General features: G+C 36.0%; 1 protein-coding gene across 1 annotated transcript in view; it reads right to left on the reverse strand.

Annotated features, from left to right (window-relative positions):
* Positions 1–8,544: 8,544 nt before the first annotated feature.
* Positions 8,545–27,610, reverse strand: part of LOC121370533 (cilia- and flagella-associated protein 47-like) — an 86,086-nt gene continuing 67,020 nt past the window's right edge. Inside the window, exons 46-59 of the mRNA XM_041495834.1 lie at positions 27,288–27,431; positions 26,157–26,275; positions 24,902–25,105; positions 23,740–23,884; positions 22,679–22,854; positions 21,313–21,420; positions 19,580–19,796; positions 19,023–19,179; positions 18,145–18,364; positions 16,006–16,274; positions 14,835–15,006; positions 13,351–13,512; positions 11,051–11,219; positions 8,545–9,569 (exon numbers count right to left, since the gene is read on the reverse strand). Of these exons, the coding sequence (XP_041351768.1) occupies positions 9,351–9,569; positions 11,051–11,219; positions 13,351–13,512; positions 14,835–15,006; positions 16,006–16,274; positions 18,145–18,364; positions 19,023–19,179; positions 19,580–19,796; positions 21,313–21,420; positions 22,679–22,854; positions 23,740–23,884; positions 24,902–25,105; positions 26,157–26,275; positions 27,288–27,431 (2,481 nt within the window). The 3' untranslated portion in view covers positions 8,545–9,350. The remainder of the gene's footprint in view (positions 9,570–11,050; positions 11,220–13,350; positions 13,513–14,834; positions 15,007–16,005; positions 16,275–18,144; positions 18,365–19,022; positions 19,180–19,579; positions 19,797–21,312; positions 21,421–22,678; positions 22,855–23,739; positions 23,885–24,901; positions 25,106–26,156; positions 26,276–27,287; positions 27,432–27,610) is intronic.

The following is a 27,610-nucleotide window of genomic DNA, read 5'->3' on the forward strand; positions in this document are numbered from 1 at the left end:
CTGAGATAAAAAATGAAACATTTGCGGGCATCAAATTGACAAAGACACCCGCAAATCTAAAAACTCAATATGGTTATGTCCATTGTAAACTGAATCATTTTTGTATGGTACTAACAGTATACATGTATTTGGTATTTCTTGAAAAAAATACCTGACTACAATCTAACTGTAGACCCTTGAATCGTCAACTTTGCATGTTTCAATTGCTAATGACGTCACTTTCTAATGACGTCATTAGCTTTCTGGATGTTATTTTCATTTGATCCCAGAAAAAGAATGTAATTAACCAATCACAATACAGAATATACTTGCTATCAGTTTACAATTCAGCATAACTGTGGTTACAGATTCATAACATGTGTTTACATATTGTTGAAAATAATGTGCATAGCTATATTGGTTTTGATTCATAAAAATTGATCAAGAGTATTATATTTGTATATGATTCATGAAGAATCAAATATACAAAAACAAAGGACAGGAGACATCAATATTGTTATGTATCAACTGTTTATAATTACCTTAGAAATTGCATGTGAGTCTATATCTTTATATCATCATGTTGGATTTATGTACATATATAATACTGTGTAAATGTTCTACCTGGTAAAGGTATTTGTTTATTACAATGTCATGTTTTAGTGAGTTAGCTACCCTGATTAAAGGGCAGCCATCTTGGATTTTGTAAATTTACAAGTTTTCTTTTCTGGAATTGTAAACCTGTACAATTTAGGCATAAAGACCATTTGTGTTTCAAAACCATAGTGCTGAAGTAATAAAAATTAAAAAAAAAGCTTCAAATAATCCACCAACCCCCCTAAAATATGGTTGCAAAGGACCAATCTGAATTGAGTATTTGAGTTAACTGTCCATTTTCCACGCGAATCCAGGTTGAAAACGCTCCCAGTCAAAACCTCTCTTGTCAAAACCTCTCTTGTCAAAACATCTCCTGTTTTAGAATCCCTCATGTTCAAAACTTCTTATCAAAATCCCTTGTATATATTTACATAATTATATAGTATTAAATTGTTAACTATAGGATAGGCTATTTTTTTAATATGACACTTTATTATAATTTTTTTTTTACTTTAAAAGAAACATTTTTAAGCACTATAATTACATGTTAAACTCATGTCATAGTTATGTCTTATTTATATATATATTTGGTCTTCTGGTAATACGTATTGTTTGTACCTACACATAATTTTAATAAGTAAAGAGGATCCATTTTATTTGTTAACATCATACAGTGGCAGAAAACTTAGAACAGTTTGTTTATATATTAAAATGCTTCAGTATAATAATTGTATTCCAAATTACACATATTCCTAAAATAACACCACCTTTTGTACTGGACGGGTCTTCTGGTGATGTTAGAAATGGTGCAGAGGATGGACATGCCTAAACATTCAGTGAATAGGGACACATTAATTCCTTCTTTCCTTGTATTCAGTCCTTCATTTGTAAATGGAAGTAATAAGCTAAATAATGCATTGAAGTAAATATATAATGTATAGTGTGTTTTGACCGGGGTGTGGTTGACGGGGAGAGATTTTGACGAGGTGGGTTTTGTCTGGCTACCCTTCACACTGCTTCCAGGAGAATTATACAGGTAAACTTTTCTTAGGTGTCATTGTTCCGTGTTAATATGTGGGAGGATATTGGTATGGTATTTACAAACTAGATGTTTTTGAGTAATCTGATTAATGACTAATCATAATTGTGTCACACTGATGAATTGTTGTATTTGTTGCTGTTCTTTAAATCTGGAACCGGCCTCGGTGGCGTCGTGGCAGGCCATCGGTCTACAGGCTGGTAGGTACTGGGTTCGGATCCCAGTCGAGGCATGGGATTTTTAATCGAGATACCGACTCCAAACCCTGAGTGAGTGCTCCGCAAGGCTCAATGGGTAGGTGTAAACCACTTGCACCGACCAGTGATCCATAACTGGTTCAACAAAGGCCATGGTTTGTGCTATCCTGCCTGTGGGAAGCGCAAATAAAAGATCCCTTGCTGCCTGTCGTAAAAAGAGTAGCCTATGTGGCGACAGCGGGTTTCCTCTAAAAACAGTGTCAGAATGACCATATGTTTGACGTCCAATAGCCGTAGATAAGATAAAAAATCAATGTGCTCCAGCGGCGTCGTTAAATAAAACAAACTTTACTTTAAATCTGGTTTTATTACTGTTTGTCTCGTGTGCTTTTCTGCACTTTTTGTTATGTTAATCTAATCATGAATTTCAATTTAAAACAAGACATGTGTTAATTACAATTTTGTAACTGAAACCAACTGACATTAACCATAAGGGACTGTCCCAAAGTTCATCTAAATAACCTATAGAGGCAGGGGGGAGGGGACCCTACAACACCCACACTGATAATACATGTAGTAGGAAATGAAAGTGACAAAAGTTTTTGTGAATTGTTTTTTGTTATTGTGGATTTCATCTATTGTGTATGCACAGTGTTTTTTTAGTTTTATTATGAAATACATTTATAGCCACAACAGTAGAACTTTTGTGCACACTGAAACTTGAATGTATATTTCTCTTGGCCAGGAGAATACTTTTTGCTAGGGCATGTTAGTAATATTCGGACTCGTTTTGTATTTTTAGCAGTTGTTTTTATGAGTCACATTCCATAATGTTGACTCATCTTTTAGCAGGCATTCTGTGTACATACAACCCAACTGATAGTGGACCATGGGAGACAATACACAGCTGGCTGTTGTGTATACATGGGTAAATTTGATACTAATTCAGCAAAGTCTGACTATATTTTCATAAAATTCCAATCGGATTATATTCATTTCTTAGTTAATTCCAACCCCTCTTCCTGGTGCTTTGAAAATCAGTCATGTACCCATATAATCCACGTAAAACTGAGGTGCCTGGATACTTTTTACCTGACTGAACACAATATGATAAACTTTTATTTGGGGATATTAGATTAAAAAAAAAATTGGCCTAATTGTCCTGGAGGTTTATGATTGTTCGTTATTATTATTAGGGGTCACATTTAAACTTAATGCAGAAAAATACTACTTAAATCCGACCCCTTTCCTATTTTAAAATTTAATATAAATTATTATCATACCCTAAAGTATAAATTTGAGAGTGAAAGGTCTGTATTTAATATTAACACATAAATTATTATCATACCCTAAAGTATAAATTTGAGAGTGAAAGGTCTGTATTTAATATTAACACATTATGTTTAATATTTTATGGAATACTAAAATAAGATATAATACTTGTATTCCACTTTTTATTTATTTTGATTTTAAGATTCATGTTTCTAATCATCTTCTTCATAAGTGTAATAGTCAGGGGCCTATTTCACAAAACATCTTAAGTTTACACCTGCGACTAGCAGTTATACCAGACTAGCAGTTTACACCAGACATACGTTTACAAGTGTGTGGCATTGTATTTTAGGCCGAAAATTACATCATTACGGGAGATGGATCATTTTAATGACCAAAGAAATTGAAATATGTGTATTTAAAACTATATTTGTTGTACTATAATAGTAATAAGAATTGTGTTTTAGTCGTAGATTTACGTTTATGTGTAAAACTAGGCTTACGATGTTTCGTGAAATTGGGCTCAGTTCTCTTATTTATTATTACTTTTCTGTTGCAAAAATTTCAACACTTTTTTCTGACCTAATTCATCGGGAGGGGGTTGTGGGGGTGTTTAAAAAGGGTTGAAGTGATGAATGTTTTGAAACGGTCCTTAATATGAACAGTAAAATTAGTTAATGATTTTTGTTTATTTTAATTTTAACAAGTTTGTTTTAGGCAACAGTTCAGATATTTACTTTTTATTTACAAGAAATGCAGGTTTTTTTTTGTAAATGTTTGAATGTTACTTAACTTAAAATAAATTACAGTTTAAAATCTGAAAATGTTGCATCTTAGCTGAATTTATTTTTCAATTTAATCAAATAAAGTAAGTTATCAAGTTAATAAAATAAGTTATTGAGGTCAGTTGAATGAATAAACTATTGAAATAAGTTATTTAACATTTTATTCATTAATTCTAAAGATATTAAGTTAGATGGTAGTATGTGGTTTATGACTTGCTTATGTTTTTGTTTTGCTTTGGTTATAAGTAATTTGCAGTATTCTGACTTGTGCATAATTATAGCATCATCATCTTGGAGAAGAGAAAACAGATTACAATATCAAAGTCAACTTAAGTTACGTCTTGGTTTAATAGCCTGTATTTTTAAGTTGCTAGCTTTGTACCTTGATTGTGTCTTATATATTTACTTTACTGATTGACTCTTGAAAACAGAAATAAATGTATTATCAATAGCAATATCCTTTTTGTGTTTTATAAAAAAAGAAATATGCTTCATCTAGTGTGGATTGTTCATGCCAATCAAAGGTGTTCACTTAATCTACATTACAGCCAAGTTCTATGTATGGAAACATAACACTGGTCAGTTGTGAAGTATCCTCACTCCCTTCACCATGCAAGTCTCTTCCAGTCCCAGCCAGTTTTCCATAACCGACATGTTAAAGGTCAGGGGCGGAACGTAGCCCAGTGGTAAAGTGCACGCCTGATGCGTGGTCGGTCTAGGATCGATCCCTGTCGGTGGGCTCATTGGGCTATTTCTTGTTCCAGCCAGTGCACCATGACTGGTATATCAAAGGCCGTAGTATGTGCTATCCTGTCTGTGGGATGGTGCATATAAAAGATCCCTTACTACTAATAGAAAAATGTAGCAAGTTTTTTCTCTATGACTGTCAAAATGACCATACATTTGACATCCAATAGCTGATGATTAGTAAGTCAATGTGCTCTAGTAGTGTTGTTAAACAAAACACATGTAAATGCTTGATTTAAGTTGCTAATCCCATGTTTTCACATCCAAAGGAATTTAATACACATGATAACAATGTTTTTGGATTTCTTTTACTTTAAAATCAAATGTGGGAACCATTAGATGGAAAACATTGTGAAAACCCAAATTTGTTGCTCATCATGCCATTTATAGTCAGTCTGTAGGGTAATACATTCCTGCACAAGTACATAGTTCAGTGCATGGAAGCAATGCAGTAAAACATTTGAAAGGTCTGGATGCCTTCTTAAAGACACATCTGAGCAGATCCATACATGATTTGGCTGCCTCTGGAAATAAGTTGATTATTATAGTCCTTGGTCTACTCCCAATCACAGGAGTTGAGTAGCTGACCGTGTTTGGTTCCAAATATGTCTGGCTTTGTATGCAGCCCTCTTAGTACGTTGGGGCAAGACCTAGCCTAGTGGTAGAGTGGACCACGACTAAAAGAAAGAAGTGTTTTATTTAACGACGCACTCAACACATTTTATTTATGGTTATATGGCGTCAGACATATGTTTAAGGACCACATAGATTTTTTTAGAGGAAACCCGCTGTCGCCACATAGGCTACTCTTTTATGACAGGCAGCTAGGGATCTTTTATTTGCGCTTCCCACAGGCAGGATAGCACAAACCATGGCCTTTGTTGAACCAGTTATGGATCACTGGTCGGTGTAAGTGGTGTACACCTACCCATTGAGCCTTGCGGAGCACTCACTCAGGGTTTGGAGTCGGTATCTGGATTAAAAATTCCATGCCTCGACTGGGATCCGAACCCAGTACCTACCAGCCTGTAGACCGATGGCCTGCCACGACGCCACCGAGGCCGGTACCGCAACTCAAAGGCTGTGGTATGTGCTATCCTGTCTGGGATGGTGCATATAAAAGATAAAAAGATCCCTTGATACCAATAGAAAAATGTAGCAGGTTTCCTCTCTGGGATTGTCAAAATGACCATATATAGCCGAATTGAACCAAGCTTACCTGGTCATGGTGTTGTATGTTTTTGGGAGGGTTGGTGTTAGTGGGTGTGGGTGTGTGGGGTTCAAAGAGTCGTTTCAGACTAGTTAATGATCCGAGCAATTTTTATACACCCATCTATGATGGGTCATATTATGGTATGGCATTGTCCATCCATCCGTCCGTCTGTTAACGTTTTCTTGTCCGGACCATATCAAGCATACAGGGCCATCAAACCTTACATGTAGGAACAACTTGGGATGGCGGTTTGTCACATACTATTTCTAGGTCACTGTGACTTACTTTTTACGGTCTACTGCACATAACAGTAAATCCTTGTCCGGACCACATCTTGCATACAGGACCATCAATACTCACATGTAGGGAACAACGTACTCGTAAAATTTTGCGTTGCATTACAATTAACTTAACATAAATGAAGCTTTGAAATACGACGCCTTGTCCAATAGGTTCTTCCATATATGGCAAATGAGTAGGTGTTATAAAGTAGGGGTCACTGCACAATATTATATTGTCAATGAGTAATTAGAAGTCCTTATATAGTAACAGAATTCCTATCAAGTTAGAAGGACGCTTGTGTTAATACTAGTATCGTAACCAATTTATAACACATCCTAGCACACATCGCTCCCTCCCCTCTCTCTTTCTCTTTCAGAGATAACAAAATTATTAAACCATAAAATTTAATGTTTTAATTCATCATCAGACATTTTATAAAAATGTTTTAGTTTTTTGTTGTTGTAATAAACCATCTGATGATCGGTGAAAATGCTTATAGGTTAATCATTTTACCACCATTTAATTTAAAAAAAAATTTAATTGCTTTATTTATATTCTCTGGCACAAGATTCTGCTTACACGTTTACCAAGTACATGGCTACACAGTCTTAAAGACTGACAGACAGATGACTGGACAGGCGAATCAACATAAAGCATACTTAAACAACCCACTCAGGTTTTGTTGCCGACAAGAAAAATTAGCATTAAAAAGACAATGTTCCAAGTCCTAGGTCAGATCTTTTGAATGGCCAAGAAGCTAATATTTTTCCATATATTTTCTTTTCTAATAAAGGTCATGTTTAATTTTGACATATAGAAAGTGATGTCAGGGTATTTTAGTCAAGTTCTGTTGAATTCCTTGGGTGTGAAAACATGAGATTAGCAACTTAAATCAAGTATTTATGTGTTCTGGGTGCCAAGATATTGTGAAGTTTGTTTTTCGATGGTGGCCATTTTGAAAACCAAGATGGCAGCCAAAATTGCGGTTGGATCATGCGTGTCCTTTTATATGAGAGAGTATTAACAATTGTACCAGTATACAAAATTTCATGCTTTTTTCACATTTTAAATTTGTTTTTACTTAATCTACTAGACTAATCGGTCTGTAGAAAGTTCTTTCCAAACAGACTGCTCTGCTCTATGGTGAAGTTCAGTGTCTTTAAAAGAAACATTACAGCAAGCTACATAATATATCCTATTGAGCTTCATTGCAAATGTTCCACAGTGTCCGATTCTTTTATTCTGAAATACAATCTATAAATCCATGATGTAAACAAACCACAAACTATGATGTCCAAACATATGTTTTATTACAATGTTGACAATGAGTTTTATAAAGGAATACTAAAATAATAATTTACTTGGATTAAATAATTTTGGTAAAATGGGTGGTAAATATCACAATAGTATAATACTAATTAAATATAGTTCACATAGAGACTTTTTATCACAAATATTTCTTCCATATTTACACACATTAATTTTTTTTAAATCGACTATAATTTCCAAGCATCTACATTAGTAGCACTTGAAACAACAAACAACATATATGATTAGTCAACATTATTCAGTAAGCCATAAATATCACAGATGAGCAATGCTGAAGTAAAAAATATTCTCATTTTGGCTAAGGGAACATCAATAAATATATACAAGAACAACAGAACCAATATGCTATTTATAAAATGTTAAATTTTTCCTCTGAAAGCCTGCAGAAAGATGTTTAATTCTAATTTGTAAACTGACTGGAGTGTGTTCTGTATTGTGATTGGTTAATTACATTCTTTTTCCGGGATCAAATGAAAATAACACCCGGAAAGCTAACGACGTTATTAGAAAGTGACGTCATTAGCAATAGGAACAGGCGAAGTTGACAATTCAAGGGTCTACAGTTAGATTGTAGCCAGGTATTTTTTTTGTAAAATGCCAAATATACAGTTATTTCTGTAGAAAAAACGATTCAGTTTACATTGGACACAACCATATGGAGTTTTTAGATTTGTGGGTGTTATTGTCTATTTGATGCCCGCAAATGTTTCATTTTTGATCTCTGGCTAACACCTTCGGTCAAAAATGACATTTGCGGGATCAAATGGACAATAACACCTGCAAATCTCAAAACTCCATATGGTTATCTCCTAAATAATCTGATTTTATCAAATATTACATCAATTTTTTATATTTAATAAATAAACTGGCAACTGGTGAATTTCACCAGCTATTTAACTTTAATTTTGTCCACTTTTCTTTATAGATTACAGACCAATTACATTGTTTAGGAATACACTTTGAAAAATAATAAACACCCTGATTAAACACATTTGAGGAGAAAGGATTTACCTCAGTGAAGTTAAAAACTGTGCCCTCAGGGTAATAAATTAAAAAGCTATTCATCCTATTTATGCAATCAATATGTTAAAACAACTTGAGATATAGCAACCTGCCTGAGGTAAACGAAGATAGTAAAGTTATAAAGAATTAAAAATAATCATAACAATCTGTGATTTAAAACGGTCTCTTTCACAGTTTCTGCATAATGAAGCAAACATAACAATTTAAGTACAGTGAAACGTCTTTCATTGTCCCTTTTTACAATGGCGTGGCCAGCATGAGGCAGATGAGGCACTTGCCTCGTCTGGAAATTCCCCAATTTATTATATTTTTCCCATGACACTGATACTTATTTTACAGGTCTGGGTTTGCTCAGCATTTTTTTCCTCTCTGGCTACGCCCCAGGCCCCAGGTCTACTTGGTTCCGAGGGTGCCCGGTATAGAAGTGTTTCACCGTATTTATAAATTGATATTAGGAATATATGAAAATAATTTTGAGAGCATCCTGAGATGACTATTTAATTAGTTAAAAACAGAACAACTTTTAAATAAAAATTAATTTCATCATGTTGCTTGTCATTATGAGGAAACAACAGTTTAAATAATTTTAAAATTTACACACATATTTGACAAACGGGTAATCAATAAAAGTAAATTTTGAACAGATTTCAATGTCAGAATTGTGCATAAAAAAAAGTCTTATCCTCCACACACCAATAAAGTTTTTCCCAATACACAAAACATATTGAATCACAAGCACAAAAGACGAGGTTCATCAATTTACAAATTCCGTATCACACATTTTTGATCACAAACACAAGATACATATTTTAAACAGTGTATCACACCAGTTTGCACAATAGTTCACCACATATTTAAAACAGTCTTTAGGTGCATAGCCGTTTATCTCAGTGTACTTTGTTTGTAGCCAAGAGTGGTGCCCCCTTGATGGGTGAAGACACTGCGGTGGTCGTTAGTTTGAGGTTCTCACTGATGTAGCTGACGCGTTCTCCTCTCATCCGTGGATCGGGATGTGGTCCAGCGATTGGTCGTGATGATTTTCCGCGCGGTGGAGCGTACTCTGGAAGAACTCCCTTAATACCATAGCTCCACTGCATGTCTGGTGTCTGCAACAAACAGCACATTTTTATTAGTAATTCAACAAAATAGGACACCAACGGTCAAGGCCATAGGGTTTAACGTGCACATTCAGAACAAGCTGTTGGAGTGCATGTCTGTCATGGGTCAGCATGTGTCAGCCTGGGCCGGCTCCTCCATCCAGGACAGGAATGAAAAAAAAAAAAATAGGGACAAATTTACAAAGCCTATTTATGTTTTATGTGCTTTTAAATTTTTAAGATGTTATCGACTAACAAAGACTTTTTGACGACTGTAATTACATATCAAATATATTTTTCTGCATAAAATATTAGTGGCTGTATATTAAACATGTTTCTGATTGTTCTAATATTTGTACTAGGTTAAATTTCATTTAATTTCCTAAAAACATATTTTTTCGTACGTACAAAATTATTTGAAGACAAAATCCAGTTTGGGCTTCTTACAAATATTAAAATGACTAGAAACACATTGAATATACAGACACTGATACTCTAAACAAGAAAATATATTTAATATGTAAGTTTAATCGTAGAAATATTTTATTACTCAGAAACATCTTACAATGCAGCAAACTCGGGAATGTCCCTTTAACTACATTAATTTACAATGCTTAAGCACCTGTGTCTAAGAAAAACAGGCTTCGTAAATTGGGCCTATAATCTTTTACTTTAATTTTTTTTTATGAGCATCTACAGATATGACCTAATTTTCAAAAGCCAATGATATGTGGTTTGTAGAGCTGAACATGTAAATGTAATGTAAAGTTAAATGCAAATGTTGACACTGTCCATTGCCTCTGATTTGGGATATAAACAGTACTACAGAGTCGGTGGAAATTTCAATCCATGGATCGTGCTTGCTGCGTCTGACGGGTTGATTATTGTTCTCTTGACTTTGAGATAATTACTAATAAAGTTACAGTTTGCTTTGTTTAATGATACAACAAGATCACTTTGATTTAATAATCATCAGCTATCAGATGTCAAACATTTGGTAATTTTGACATAGTCTTAGAGAGGAAACCCACTACATTTTTTCATTAGTAGCGAGGGATCTTTTATATTCCCTATCTCACATACAAGATAGCACATACCGTGGCCTTTGATATACCAGTTGTGGTGCATTGGCTAGAACAAGAAATGGCCGGATGGGCCCACAGACAGGGTTCAATCCTAGACCTACTGCACAACAAACCAGGGTTTTTTTAACCACTGGGCTACATCCCACCCTCTAATAACGCACAAAAAGATAAAGATGGCTGAAAAAGTAACCAACACTAACACATTAATTATGTTTGTTATACATGTTAAGCGACGGATAAATGTGTCGCGACGCATGCGTCCAGTTAGGATACGGCAATTGAAATCAATGATTTCTAAAATAATCGCTCACATCGCTCGCAGCCGGTTAGGATACAGCTTGGAATTTAACACTATAACTTAACAAGAAAAAGATGAAACATTACCAAAGTGATTTCATAAAATACCTGTATGACAAGTTTTGCCTGATAGAGTTTGCCGTATACAGCTGGTCGGAAGTCGACAACAAACTGAGTTCCCTCTTGTTCTGCTGGTAAAAGTTCCCCCAACTGAGGGGTGACGTTGAACTCTGGGTCACTACCAGACTCGAAGAAAGCCATATACTCGACCGGATGTCTAAAAATAAGAGGACTATGTGTTAATACGAAACCAATCTATTTTACAAGTTTTTGTGTTTTTTTGTTTTTTAAATAAAACGCCACAAACATTTTACACAGAGACAAAGACATTTTTTTTTTTTTTTTGACATTTCAAACATGGATGATGATGAGATGAATCATATACTCAGAAGACACACCCATAATCACACCCGTGAAGTGGGTGAAACTCGGTATATGTAGCCTTACACCTATCCACTGAGCCTAGCAGTGGCTTGGAGCCGGTACTGGCATGAAAAATCTCCCATTGACTCGGGTGGGATACGAACCCAGTACCTACCACCTTGAAGTACAATGGCATAACCACTTCACCACCGAGGCCGGTATTTTACTCATGTTAATGTCAAAATGGTTGTGTAGAGGGAATTTTTTTGGGAGGGAGTACTGTTTATACAACTTCAAAAATGTGTACCTATGCATTATATATCCTGGAGAAATCAATAATCGTGAACATAAGGACAATAAAAAAAACAAGTCCCGTGAAACCTCTTTAAACTGGACACCCTTGGTTTACAGAGGGTCCGGTTTTGAAATGTTTCACTGTATAATTAAAAATAAATACTGTTTACTTGACTCGTTCATCCATTGCTGCACATAACACACTATTCTATTTGTTATAAATATCTCCTGCCAAATTCATTCACCAAAACAAGTTTTTAAATAGATCCCACTTTTGGCATACGACTTTCAGCATTAGTCAAACATTTTGTATTTGTTTGGTAATTGTCTCTAGGACCCTTTTTAATATTGGAGAAAAATTACTTTTCTACTGATGAAAAAAGAATGATGTATTATTTATCAAAATGTTCTTCAATTTAGACACAGTCCTGTCAAAGGACCAGGAAGGGGTATTTATTCATCTGTGGATAAATGTGAAGTCATTGCTTCACAACAGAAGTTGTGATATGGGGTGAGGATTCGATAAATTGGAGATTGTGAAATTAAAAAACCAAACATTTGTGAAATTAAAGCCAAAATAAAATGTTATTACCCCAAATTACTGTTAAGTCTGAAGCCAACAGCAAACCCCAGCCAACTTACCCCAAATTACTGTTAAGTTTGAAGCCAACAGCAAACCCCAGCCAACTTACCCCAAATTACTATACACTTAAGTTTGAAGCCAACAGCAAAACCCAGCCAACTTACCCCAAATGACTGTTAGATATGAATCCAACAACAAAACCCAGCCAACTTACCCCAAATGACTGTTAGATATGAATCCAACAACAAAACCCGGTCAACTTACCCCAAATTACTGTTAGATATGAATCCAACAACAAAACCCAGCCAACTTACCCCAAATGACTGTTAGATATGAATCCAACAACAAAACCCGGTCAACTTACCCCAAATGACTCTTAGATATGAATTCAACAACAAAACCCGGCCAACTTACCCCAAATGACTGTTAGATATGAATCCAACAACAAAACCCGGCCAACTTACCCCAAATGACTGTTAGATATGAATCCAACAACAAAACCCGGCCAACTTACCCAAATGACTGTTAGATATGAATCCAACAACAAAACCCGGCCAACTTACCCCAAATGACTGTTAGATATGAATCCAACAACAAAACCCGGCCAACTTACCCCAAATGACTGTTGGATATGAATCCAACAACAAAACCCGGCCAACTTACCCAAATGACTGTTAGATATGAATCCAACAGAACCTCAGCCAACTTACCCCAAATTACTGTTAGATATGAATCCAACAGAACCCCAGCCAACTTACCCCAAATTACTGTTAGATATGAATCCAACAGCAAAACCCAGCCAACTTACCCCAAATAACTGTTAGATATGAATCCAGCAGCAAAATGTGGCCAACTTATCCCAAATGACTGTTAGATATGAATCCAACAGCAAAACCCAGCCAACTTATCCCAAATGACTGTTAGATATGAATCCAACAGCAAAATGCAGCCAACTTACCTCTAATTAGTGTTAGATATGAATCCAACAGCAAAATGTAGCCAACTTACCCCAAATGACTGTTAGATATGAATCCAACAGCAAAATGTAGCCAACTTACCCCAAATTACTCTTAAATATGAATCCAACAGCAAAATGCGGCCAACTTACCCCAAATGACTGTTAAGTTTGAAGCCAACGGCAGACACTTTGTTGAGACCGGTGGCCTCTATCATGACAGTGTCGTCAACGGGAGCCTCCGAGGCAATGAGACGTAGGGCATATTTCCACAGACCTCCACGTGCTCCTGTGACACGCAGCTCCGCAATACAACTGAAAAAAGAAAAGAGAAAAAAATCCACCATATTTATGTACAACTAATAAAAAGAAAAAGGACACATCATTATTTTTACATTTCAAAATAATAATATAGTTTGTTTTAATAGGTGTGGGTAGTTTATTTATTTTTGGGGGGGGGGGGGGAGGATTGGGGATCATCTATATTCATTATGCTGCCATTAAAGGTGCAGATCCTAGTTTCAGCCTGTGAAAATGGATTCCAACTTTGGTTAATTTACAAACATGTAATGCATATGGATAAAGTTATAACAGAGTGAAGCTAAATTCTGTGACATTTAAATGGGGATATATGCTCTAAAAGTATTCTTGGTATGATAACCATTACTTCTCAGAGGTATGTGTGTTTTTAGAATTATGAACCTTTTGCGGGTATTACAAAAACCAGGATGACAGAAACACTTCGAATGAATGAAAATAAATATTTTTAACAATAAAATGGAAGTAACATACAATTCAAATTATAAAAAAATGGCCCTTGATCATAAAAAAACATCGTATATAGTCTATAAAAACTAAGGTGTATCACTTTATTAAAAGTAAAACAAGATTTGTTATTACATTTTCTCTCAGTGGAATAATATCATTAATGAATAAATTTGTACTTGTATTTAAAGCAAAACAGTAACAGTATTAGCTTAGTGTGGAATGCCAATTTCCTCATTGTGAAATGACTGTTTAAATACAAGTCGATAGCAAAGGTTTTACGAGCATTGAATGTATCAGGGTAGGTTGTAGGTGCATAGTGAAGTCCATAGATGCTTGATGGTAGTGCATAAAAGATTTATACCACAAGTGATCATCCCTTATTTACTTTTGTTAATTTGAAAACTACGAATTTGGACATAATCAGTTCTGTCAGCCCACTAAGTAAAGTAGACAGTTATAAACATATATGGTACTGATTTTGACAGTTGACATTTGGTCTAGACTGTGGCATTTCACTGCAACTTATTTTCGTGCTTATATCCAATTAAGGTTCAAGCATGCTGTCCTGGTCACACACACCTCTGCTATCTGGGCTGTCTGTCCAGGACAGTGAGTTAGTTGTTAGTTAGTTTCTGAGAGAGAAGAGGCCTTACACTTACTCACTGAGCCCTTAAGAACTCGCTCTGTGTTGGAGTCGGTACCGGGCTGCGAACCCTGTACCTACCAGCCTGTAGTTTGATGGCTTAACCACTGTGCCACCAAGGCCGGAAGACTGTGGCAATCAAAGTTTATTGGGGGGGGGGGGGGGGGGGGGGGGGGGGGATGTTTCAGTCATGCTCCTTGATTTATTTTGCTTGAGGTTAACTCACCTCAATGGTTTGAGAGGTTTAAAAGACAAGTCGAACACCAGAATGACCAGCCCACTCAGCGTGTCTCGGTGCTGTCGAATCAGATTCAGCTCCAGGCAGTTGTGTACAAGTTTCTTCACATCTTCATTTGGATAAGACAACTCAAAACTAAACTCATCTGTTGTTGCTAATGCTAAAACAAGATTTAAGAACAGAAATAAATGATTTTTTGTGCCAGTGAGCATTTACCATTATTAAATGAAGTTATGTTTTCAAATTAATTTTTTTTTTTTAACGAAAACCACCAAAGATGAAATCAATTGGGAATGGAATAACTTAATGAAGGCACTTAAACCAAGCTACAATCAAGTTATTTGAATACTCCCACCCCCCCCCCCCCCAACAAAACAAAAAAACCCAACAAAAAACAAAACAAAAAACCCCAAAACCACCAACAAACTTCACCCCAAAATGCCTTCATCTAATACAAACTTGTGGTAATGCAGGAATGAACACTTAGTTTGGGATTTATATCCAGTTATTTGCCACAGTGTCTATATTTGAATAGGTACATCCTTCTGCCTTTTGAGGCATTTCTCTGTTGCTATTCTTGGAATGAATACCTGCTGTGATGTCCATGTTATAATCTAATATGTAGCACAAAGTAAAATGGGTTTCAACTAAGACATGTTTTTTAAAAAGTAGGAGTTGAAATAATTTTACATCTTATATAGATTATAGAAAATGTTAAAACAGTGGAGACACATAAAATTAAGTTCAAAACAAAATAATTTTACATCTTATATAGATTATACAAAATGTTAAAACAGTGGAGACATAAAATTCAGTTAAAAAAAAAATGAAAAAAAAAAAATTGGATCATTTTCTCTTTTCATGAATATTTAACTTTCCTCCCATTTTAAGAAAAGGAAATATTTTACACTGGATCATACCGCTCAGAAGAAAAGCATGTCAGAATACTTCCTCTGACTACCAATAATAGCTTTCTTGCCACTTAATTAACTACCCATATGTGGAGAGAAGGAAATGTTTTATTTAACAACGCCTTCAACACATTTTATTTACGGTTATATGGTATCGGATATGTGTAGAGATGACAACTGGCAAAAAGTGGACATACAACCAGCTCCAGTTGTCATCCCTTGATTTGTTAGTCTCACTAAATCCTTACTTTGTCCTATAACAATGCCGTCTGGAACACCTGGATCCATATCTTTGGGAGTGATCGGTCTTGTGTGAATGGGTTTGTGCTGTCCTGCAGGGTTAACGGCCGCTCCAGCCAGAGATACCTCCAGTCGCATGGCGAGCTGCTTGCGACAACAGCACTCAATGACCGGCCCCTGGTTCGCTCCAAGGGGCTTTGATTCTGGGATGCCCTTTATCGGGAACAACCATCGGATCTCCTTCATACCATTGGCGTCTGCACCAGGTCGTGGATATCTGTACGATAATAAAGATGATGTCATTAATTTATTAATTTCAACTTATTTCCGTGCTTATATGAAGTAAGGTTCAAGCACTCTGTCCTGGGCACACACTTAAACTACTTTTATTTATAATTCTTGGTAGACCTGGGTTTGCGAACAAATTTGTAAACTTGCCCGTGGGAATATGCCTTTAAGATTTGGAATTATGAAATTTACCATTGGTCTGTCATCTTGTGTAAACCTGAATTACATTTTCAAATTGTAGAGAGAGGCCTTGATACAGGCATTTTGCCTGTTGGCTAATCCCCAACCAGCATTATAATTGGGAATAAATATTGTTTAAACCACTTAACCTATCTGGGCTATCTGTCCAGGACAGTGGGTTAGTGGTCAGTTGTTAGTGGTTAGTGAGAGAGAAGAGGGTGTAGTGGTCTTATATCTACCCACTTAGTCGTTTAAACTTGCTCTGGGTGGGAGTAAGTACCGTACTGCAAACCCAGTACCTACCAGCCTTATGTCCTTTGGCTTAACCATGACACAACCGAGGCCGGTAGATGATGTCACTTTGATTTGTGCTTATAATGCTGTCATGGGCATGCATTTCAGGTTCCTGGGCTGCTAGTCTACTACTGATGTTAATGACTCATTGTTAAGCCATTTCTTATATATATATACATGTACACACAAGATGAATTTTGACATCTTACATCTTACAACCTTAAACCAACTGACCTAAAAATCTGTGCCATAAAGACCAGTAATATTTATACATATAACATTCACAATTATCAACATTTTCATGAGCAAACAAAACATATGTTTTGTGTAAAGGGAGATAAAATGAAAAAATTAAAATAATTGGTGATAGATTTCTTACAAAACCAACATTATTGATGTACACTTTTAGGGAGGGTGTACCAAGAAAGAGAACAGTTTGTATGCTTATGAAAATTTTGACAATTGTGAACAACCTCTAATTTACACAAATGTACCAACTGGATTACAGTTTATCAGGTCACATAGGTCTATTATATTTTTTGATGGTTCAACAATGATCCACGATTCTAGTGAAAACTTACCATCTAGATTTTTACAATTGCTGCAGATATGATCAGAGCAAACAGTGAGAACATAGACGAATCATAAAAATGTGTGGACAATATTATTTTGGTTCATACCTACATGAACAAAAAAATCTCTTACGTGGTCCATTTTTACTTAAATTGTGAATGATGGTTGAACCCATTAACAATAAATCGGGCCATAGATTATGAAAGTTACTGGTAATCACACAAAAAACAAGAATAGGAAAGACAGAAAGAAAAGTTTTATTTAACAACACACTCAACACATTTTATTTACGGTTATATGACGTCAGACTTATGGTTAAGGACCACACAGATATTAAGAGAGGAAACTTGCTGTTGCCACTTCATGGGCTATTCTTTTCGATTAACAGCAAGGGATCTTTTATATGCACCATCCCACAGACAGGGTAGTATATACCACAGCCTTTGATATACCAGTCGTGGTGCATTGATTAGAATAAGAAATAGCCCAATGGGCCCACCGACAGGTATCGATCCCATACCGACCGTGCATCTAGCGAGCACCTAAACCACTAGGCTACATCCCGCCCACAAGAATAGGAATATCTGGTTAACAACACCTTATTACATTTTAAACTACAGCTATTTAGTGTCTAACATATGGTTATTTCGACACTCGGTCGAGAGGAAAACCCCCAGGAAATCCCCTGCCATAGGCAACTTTTATCGAACAAGCAGCAACAGTTTTGTTTTCTTCAAATGCACTTTTCCATAGGCAGGATGGTACACAGAGAAAATAAAATTTGTTATATCACACACAAAAAAAAGACTTACTCGCAGTCATTGGGTGGAATACATGGCCAGTCCAAGCCGTCTTCTCGGAGCACCACGACAGCAGCAACACTTTCGTACTTGTGCATTTTGCTTGGAGCAAAACTAATTGGGATATCAAGGACAGATTTGGGCCCAATGCGAATGGATATGCTGTGCTTTAGGAGCAAACTGAATGGTGACCTATTATCCATTTCGTCAGCATCCATCTGTGAATCCATATCTGTGGGGAAAAAAACACTAGACTGTAGGCATATAATTGGGTGGATAAAGTCTGCCATATTTTAAAAATAAGCTATGTAATGATTAAAAAAAAAAAATGTACATAATAATTTGTTTTAAAGTAGTGCCTGAAAGTAGTGTTTAATAATTTTTTTTAGCATATGCTAAAATTGTGCAACAATAAACTATCTTGCGCTTATAATATTAACAATCAATGAAGTAGCAAATCTGTCGGGTTTTTTTTTTGTGGTTGTTAAATACATGATTTATAAGTCCAGCAGAAAATCAGTGGGACTGACAAGATATCTGAATTTTGCTGAATCTATGACTAATTCCAGGTGCTTAAAACAAATTCTTATTTCATTTTTTTCCTTTCTTTTAAATACTATTCTTTTTTGACACATTTTAATAACTTTTTTTTCCTGTTTAAAAAAAATACTTTTATGAATTCTGCAGAAAACTCACTTTGGCTCATGATGTCCAAATGAAAATATACTTGTAATATAAATAGTCTCAGTATCCTTTATGTCTTGTGTCCTCATCGATACAACCAACATTTATGGGATGGATGTGCCTGAACCTTCAGTGGGTGTAGGTGCGTAAATAGAGGTTTGGTTGGTTGGATTATGTCTTGAATATCGTTCAGTACTGAGACTTACCTGTGAGCACCACATCGGCCAAGATGGCCACATCGAATGGGTTTCGGAATGGTATGATCAGAGTGGTGTTGGAGCCGACGTCAGTGAATACGCTCACGGCATCCTGGGGCTGAGGCAGAAGCCCTGTGCCCGACGCAAAGAACACCCAGTCACCAAACTGTAAACAAAAAACAAATTACAAATATATGGAGCTATGGGTCATAGGTTCAATCCCCTTCAGTGGACTGACTCAATGAGTTTACTGGGTTTAGGCAGAATCCCTGCGTCCGATGATAAAACAACCAGTCACCAAACTGAAAACAGAAAACAAATTACATATATATATGAAGCTATGGGACATAGGATCAATCCCCTTCAGTGGACAGGATTAATGAGTTTACTTTGATTCGAGCCAATGCTCCACAAGTGGAATATTGTTTTTGACTGTATATACCAAATCACTGTAATTCAAAATAAGGTGTCATTACACAAATAATTCTTTCTTTCTTTTTGTAAATGCTTAAAAATACTAATGGGTGTAAGCATGATAGATTCATGCAACACAATTAACTACTCACCTGTCGGCTTGTGAAGGTGATTTGAGCACTGTGGTCTTTATTGCCAAGGGTTGAAGGCATGAAGTGCAAACTGAGTTCAATTTTCGAACGCGGACCCAGAACAATTGGACGCTCATTGTCACGTTCCAGGAAAAAGTTGTTGGCATTAGAAATGGTTATGACAAGCTCCAGCATTTCATCTATTGGGTTTTCTAACACAATCATCTGCTTGGTCCATCTGCAGAAAAAAAAAGAAGAGTTAAACCTTTGTTCTTGTAACAATGTTAATTAATTTAATAATTAAATCGATGGATTCAATAAGGGACCAATTCCACATTACCAAATTTTAGAAAAAACATGTTTGTAACCATTTCTCTAAGGGTAAACATAATCTGTATACGATAACCACCTTGGAGTTGGAACATGAGAAAGTTTTTCATTAACAGATTAATATACAGTGAAATCCCTTAGAACCGGACACCCATGGGTTCAAGTAAAACGTCTGGGCCCGTGCTTATAAAAGTTAAAGTCCAGACTTTAACGTACTGCTATTTGAATGGTGTTGCCATGATGTTAAAGTCTGGACTTTATTAAAGTCTAGACTTTAAGGTTTATAAGCAGGGGGCCTGGTCTTAAGGGGTATCCATTTCAGAGAAGTTCTGTGGAAAATGTCCTGTTTTGAGGGAATTCCAATCTACTGAGAGTATAGTTTAGAGGGGTATCAATGAATATACAAAAGTTAAAAATTGGAAAAACGACTTGGTGCCTCATTGAATTTACTGATCCAATTGTTTTGCTGCTATACAAACAGAACATCCAAGTGACACCCTCTCCTGTTAAAGGGACAGACTCTAGTTTCAGCCCTTGAAAATGCACACTAAGTTTAGTTGATCTACAAACCTGTAACACATTTGGATAAAGTTACAATTGAGTGAAACAAGAGTCTCGGACTTTGAAATGGTGAAATATCCTCTAAAAATAGACTAAAACTCGACTCCATAACTGTTACTTCTCAAACACATGTGCGTTTTAAAAAATATGAGAAATGCATTTTGAGATATTAAAAACACCAGGATGACCAAAAACACTTCGAATGTATGGAAATCTAAACAATAAAATCTAAGTAAAGTATGATTTTAGTTATCAAAAACGGCTCTAATAGTAAAAAATATGCCTTAGTGTTTAGAAACTAGGGTATGTCCCTTTAAATATAGAAATTAATGCTGCTTCTGGATTACTATCTGTTTATTAAAGTCCCCAAATAACCAGCCTAAAGATGCATTCTCATTATGCGATTTGTCGCACGTTCTAATTGGTAAGACTGCGACACAACTTGTCATATAAGACTATTGTCGTTTCTATTCAGATGTTCTCACAGTACGATTTGATAACATTTGACTAGTCTATGTGACTAATCGCATAATGAAAGAAAGAGATTTTATTTAGTTATATGGCGTCAGACATATGGTTAAGGACCACACAGATATTGAGATAGGAAACCCACTGTCGCCACTTCATGGGCTACTATTTTCGATTAGCAGCAAGGGATTTTTTATATGCACCATCCCACAGACAGGGTGGTACATACCACAGCCTTTGATATATCAGTCGTGGTGCACTGGCTGGAACGAGAAATAGCCCAATAGGCATACTGATGGGGATCGATCTCAGACCGATCGCTTTACCACTGGGCTACGTACCACCCGAATCGCATAATGAGAACGCCCCTTAAATATAGAGATTTAAAAACACACCTTCCGAGCTCACAATCCATGTGTTCGAGGGTGACTGGTGCTGGTGGCTGAGCAACAAGGATCAACTCATACCAAAATTCTCCAACCAAATCATTGTAGAACACCAAACTGCAACAATATTCAAGTTTATTTATTACAAATAAATATTCACCTTCATTACTACATATGTTACCTAGCATAAATTACTAGCAGTTAAATATTGTAATAACTGAAAAACTTTAAACTGTACCACAAAATATATTTCACAACCAATTTTTAATTACTGTTCTATAATTTCATAACATAATAAAATCTAAAAATACAAGTCATATGTATATATAATTTACACATATATTTGTAGGTCATAAATGACATTTTTTCTTTTGGTTTGCTGTAATCCAAGTACCCATTTTAGTATCCATTAACAGGTGTTTTTTTAATGTTTAAATAAAAAATACAACAAAATACTGATTGACTACTAAAATGAGAGCTTAGGTCACCACATTTAATTTTCATATTGGAGGAAAAAACACAGTTATGGTACTTAGATTCACATCAACAAATTTAATTGGAAATTGTGGAACAATTTTTTTACAATTCATTACATTATTCAGTTAAACATGACAAATATTTAAGAAATTTCTAAACATTTCACTTTAACTTGATCTTCTTGCTATATATCCACAATTCTGGTTCAAGCATGCTGTCCTGGGCACCCCCCCCCCCCCCCCCCACTATCTGGGCTGTCTGTTCAGGACAGTGTGTTAGTGGTTGGTGGTTAGTTGTTAGTGAGAGAGACAAATTATTGCAATGGCCTAACACTCCCCCTCCCCCCCCCCCCCCCACTGATCCATTAAAACTCAATTTGAATGTGTCGATATGAAGATGCGAACTGAGTACCTACCAGCCTCAAGTCCAATGGCTTAGCCACCATGCCACGGAGGTAAGTATAATTAATTAATATTTACAATGAATGTGTATGGGTTATTATTACCCATATGGGCTCAAATATACAGGGCAATATTTTTTCAATCTCCGCAGTGTGCAGATTGCTTCTACAGCCACCGATTGGCTGACTTAAAAATCAAGACGTTTGGATGGTTGCTTGCCATGACCGGAACTTCACTTTCATTCAGATAATGTTTCCATTCATGAGTCAGATTACACATACGTTATAGGATCTACAAAGATGTACAGAAATGTTTTGACTCATTTGTTTCATGGTATATTTTCATAAGCAGTGGCTTTAGTAGCATGAAAAAAAATGATAGCTTTGTTGTACAATGGGTAATAAAGAGAAGTTACGAGGAGTTACAAATTATCTATCCCTCATGAATGAATGTTGTAAAACCCTTGCCAAAAGCTTGTTAGTTATTCTCCAACTAACCTGCCATGCTGAGTTCCAACCTTAGTCGGTGCAAAGGTTAAACTGTAAGCAGTTTTCTCCCCCACGGGAATTGTGACGGAGTCTGGGCCGGAAAGATCTTGTCCTTGTACAGACGCTTCCAACGTTATTTCTTCAATTGTCGGATTCCTCACCAGAACATCTAACGCAGCCTTTTGCTATAACACAGAAAAAAACCCCACAACACTTATCTAACACTGCTTATTCACACAACTGTTATAGTTATTATATGGTAATCATTTCTTTTTTCAGCTCAAGCTCTAAACTTAATTGTTACTAAATCTTCATTAATATTTCAACTTTTGGAAACAGCTAAATATATATCTGTTAACAGGCCTCTGCAAATTCAAAATTTGCATAACCGTAAAAGTGTTTAACCAAAAATAATTTTCGTAACTTACTTCAGCTGGCGTAACATTTTTTTTATATGAAATGAATAACAAAATAAAAGACACATCACTTGGACTGATCATTTAATACATTTTACACAAATAGTGAATCAATTATTCCAGACAAAAGTTGCAAAGCCAATACACAAACGATTGGTGGAGGCCTGTGGCATGTTCAGAGGGCCGAGCACTCACAATCTGACTGGTACCAACGTGTTTTATCACATCACATTCACCTAGTGTTTTCCCTAGAAATTGGGCGAAGCATGGTAGACTAAACACTTTTGGGGCATTTTCACCATTTTTAGGGCACTTGTTTTTCATTAAAGACAAAAAATTAATTGAAATAAAAATAAATAGAATTAATGAGCTTGCTTTAATAAATGAAAGGCAAAACAGGCATATTTTATTAATTAGTAATAAATCTTCTTAGTGGTTTTACAAAGACAATTTTAGAATTAAATATTCAAAAAGGCTTGTTTAATCTCCGGGAAACATGACACCGATTAAGGCAAGATGGCGTTAGACTTCTGAGGAATGATGCTGCACCATTCTAAAACAAGCTGGGGAAACACTATCGTCTAACATTAGCCGATCGCTCACTCTCCTGAACATGCCTATTATTTATGAAACCGATGGTCAGTGTTTGCTCACCAGGCAATGACAGCCGATTTCGAGGTATCGTTCTGGCGGTGGTGGCGTGACATTCACTTCAAGGGAATACCAGATCCTGTAGCCATCGTACTCCCGCCTCTCATCATCCTCTGAACTGACGTCATCACCATCACTGTCAACCTCACTGTCAGAAAAACCCCCCAAAAAACTGTAGTGTTAAAACTATTACATCACATCTTTTTAACCCAAAACAGTTGTAGTGTTAAACTATTACATCACATCTTTTTACTTCTTTAAGGTGAGATAAAAGCTGTTCATATTAACAAGCATTCTGAGAGTACTGCTAAAGCAATATATGTCCCCTACCAAGCCCAACAAATGTTCATAGCTGTCAAAATTCAAGGGACATAACTGTGTGAAAAATGGGTAAATCGTTATGAAAGTTAAATTGTATCTATAACAGAGCATGATAAAGCTATATACATAACATTTCAGCTCCTTGTCCAGAAAATGTTTGTATCTCCTAAGTTCAAGGGCCATAACTCTGTCAAAAGTTCATAAATTGCCATCAAAGTAAAACTTGATCTGTAACAGTACATGATAAAGCTATACACAATATTTTAGCTCCATATCTCTAGGTATTGTGAACAAAAAATTAGAGCTGGGTGGTATACCATATATACCGTTTCGTATCTGAATCATGTCAATATTAATTTACCGTACCGAGCAAATTTCAAAATACTGAAGTTTCGGTACTGAAATATTTTTCCCGCCATTTAGTAAAGCACTAACAATATATCTAACGAACGCAAAATGAATTGGATATAAATCAGACGAGATCCTTGTGTATGGAATTTAATTTTATTTAGATGAAATTAGCAGGTGAGACTTAACTCAGGCATGCATTTAAAGTTAAGTATACCGAAAATACCGCTCGATATCGGTATCTACATTGGTATTGTGTCAATACCGAATACCGCACCGATACCGAGGTAAATCACCCCAAAAAATACAGATACCGATACTGAACCTGAAATTTCAATACTGCCCAGCTCTAAAAAAACATCCAAAAAACTATATGTAGGACAGACAGATGGACAGACAGACAGACAGACAGAAGGACGGAGATGAAACCTATAGTTAGTTGGCCTGGTAGGGGACCACTAACCCACCATGATCCCTCAGCTGATTGAATACTCACACCGCTGCTTTTCTGCCTGCCATCAGTGTCAAGATTCCCTTGTACACACCGCGTTTCTTGGGAGTGACCACAATCTCGTAGACTCCAGTGTCACCTGCAAGCACGGTTACTGTCTGCTTTCCAGTCACGAATGGAAGGTCCGAGGTAACGTGGTACACCATCTTCTTACCTGTCGTATTCGGAACTCTCACTGTGTATGATACGCTGAAACAGGAGGCAAACATTTTACATAGGACATTGTAAATTAAAGGTTCAGTGTGAGATTTTCAGGTCACAATAGTTTGGGTTTTTTTTCATTTATTTGTAGCAAGTAACTAAAATTAATATTTGTATGATTAACTGGAGAATATTAAAATTGGAATTGTTTTTCATTTTGGGAGCATTTATCATTAGTTTATAACAGACACTGAAGAAAGTAAATTAAAATTTTAAAATAGCAAGCGTTTTCAACCACAAATCTTCCCAGTGCATGTCTGTACCAAAAACTTTTTAAAAAACCCCAATCATTGGCAAATATTTAAAATGTGTAGATTAAAATGTTGACCACACTACATTATTAGATGTGTTTTTGTTTTTTTGGGGGGTTGGGGGGGTGCATTTTATTTGTTCATTTTTGTTTCTTGATAATGGTGTGCTTTAAACATCGACAAGAAATCCCTGAACTTTAAAATATTGTAATTTTCAACATCACTGTTATATTTAACTAACATTGCAATAACACAACCAGATTATTGCTTTGCTTAGTATTAGATGTAGCAATTTAGGAGTAATTTTAAAAAATGGTGCACACTTGTTGAATTTATAGCTAATATTGGTCAAATGTAGGAAGACTGCTTTCAGTTTTAAACAGAAGAAAACTAATTGGAAATGCAATTATCTGAGAGATCAGAAAAGAAAATGACATCATCAGTCAGTTTATTATCTCCATTTTCTCCAATACGATCAAATGTTAACAACATTTCAACTTAGATGCTGTTACAATTCAACTGGCTCAAATGTCTAATGGCCATCCATCTATAGTTTGACCCCTTTCTACATTCCAAAATGCACAAATATAATATAAATTAATCTGTATTAAGCAATCAACCATCTTAATGAGGCGACATTTTAATATACTTTTAGGTGGTTATATTACAGAGATTTCACTGCATACACTTACACAGATTTGACTGTTACACTTACGATCTGTTCAGTATACTGTTTTTAGCAGTCAAATACTGGCAGCAGCATTGACCTTACAGTGTAGTAAAGTTACCTATTCTTGGCCTGGCAGTCCAGTTTGATGTTGTCAAGAGCCAGTGGTTTGTCAGCTTTTCCTTTCAGATAAAACGTATGGTCCGTCCCATCATCAATATTGGACAGAACAAGCTTACCCTACAAATTAAGAACATGAATGCTCTATTATTAAAACAGTGTGGTTTATTATAATGATTGTTTTGTTTTAATGAAAACATAAGTGAAAAAAAAGACAACAAAGATTCAGAAAGATGATTTTGCCAAGAAGCAGAAAACTTGCAATTTAAATACACACCAGAGAGAGAGAGAGAGAGAGAGAGAGAGAGACGGAGAGTGAGATGAAGAGAGAGAGAGAGAAAGACACACAGAGAGAGAGAGAGAGAGAGAGAGAGAGAGAGAGAGAGAGAGAGAGAGAGAGAGAGAGAGAGAGAGAGAGAGACGGAAAGTGAGATGGAGCGAGAGAAAGACACACACAGAGAGAGAGAGAGAGAGAGAGAGAGAGAGAGAGAGAGAGAGAGAGAGAGAGAACAACACACACACACAGAGAGAGAGAGAGAGAGAGAGAGAGAGAGAGAGAGAGGGGGGGGGGGGGGGGTGTTTAAAGGACTTTTATTACAACTACAAAGAGCATGGAGTAATTAAGTGTGTGGAAATTATAAAATCCACAATAACACATAACTACAATTATAATAATATATTATCATTCTTCAATTAGTATTCTGCATACAACAGAAAAATAAAACTTAAGAAGTGTCATAATCATCTGGGTGGCCAAATCGAATACTGTATACCTATCAGTGAAAATCAGCCTGGTACATATCTGTGTACTTTCCTGCGCCCACCTGGCATTCTCATCGTCTGCTGCTAATAAAGCTGATCTGACCCACATAATTAACCATTGTTGGTAGTAGGGGACTATAGTAGGTGGCAACAAGAACCTCTTAATAATGCTAAAAGTAACGACTGAATACTCTTGTGAGTGGTTAAACTTACATCCATAGCAAAAGAAGAGACAGTGACTGGGATGTGGAGGTGAATGTTCCACAAAGTAATTTAAAAGAGAAGAAATTGTCAGATCGGGAAGAACTGAAATGAAAATCATAGAAGAGAAAAGAAAGTGGGCAGTGGAATTAAACATGAAATTATGTACCTGTATTTCTTTTTCATAGAGAGGTTTGAAGCTGAGTGGGTACTTGGCTGTTTGGCTGGCCTTGACAAACAGTGATGGTGGGCCAAAGAAGCCCTCGCCCGACAAAGTAGAATGCAGCTGCCAATCGTGGTTTGTCATGTTAATCTGAAACACATTTGCAAAAACACAAACTATACAGTCCTTTGCATCCTCCATGAACATTGCTTTATGCAAATAATTTAAATTTAAAATGCCGTAAGAAGAAAAGTAAAGTGTTTTGGAAATAACTAAAAAACACTATTTTTGTGTGCAATTTAGAAATAATCAGCAATCAAATAAATAAG

This window comes from Gigantopelta aegis, chromosome 4, assembly GCF_016097555.1.
Source record: "Gigantopelta aegis isolate Gae_Host chromosome 4, Gae_host_genome, whole genome shotgun sequence".
Taxonomy (NCBI): domain Eukaryota; kingdom Metazoa; phylum Mollusca; class Gastropoda; order Neomphalida; family Peltospiridae; genus Gigantopelta; species Gigantopelta aegis.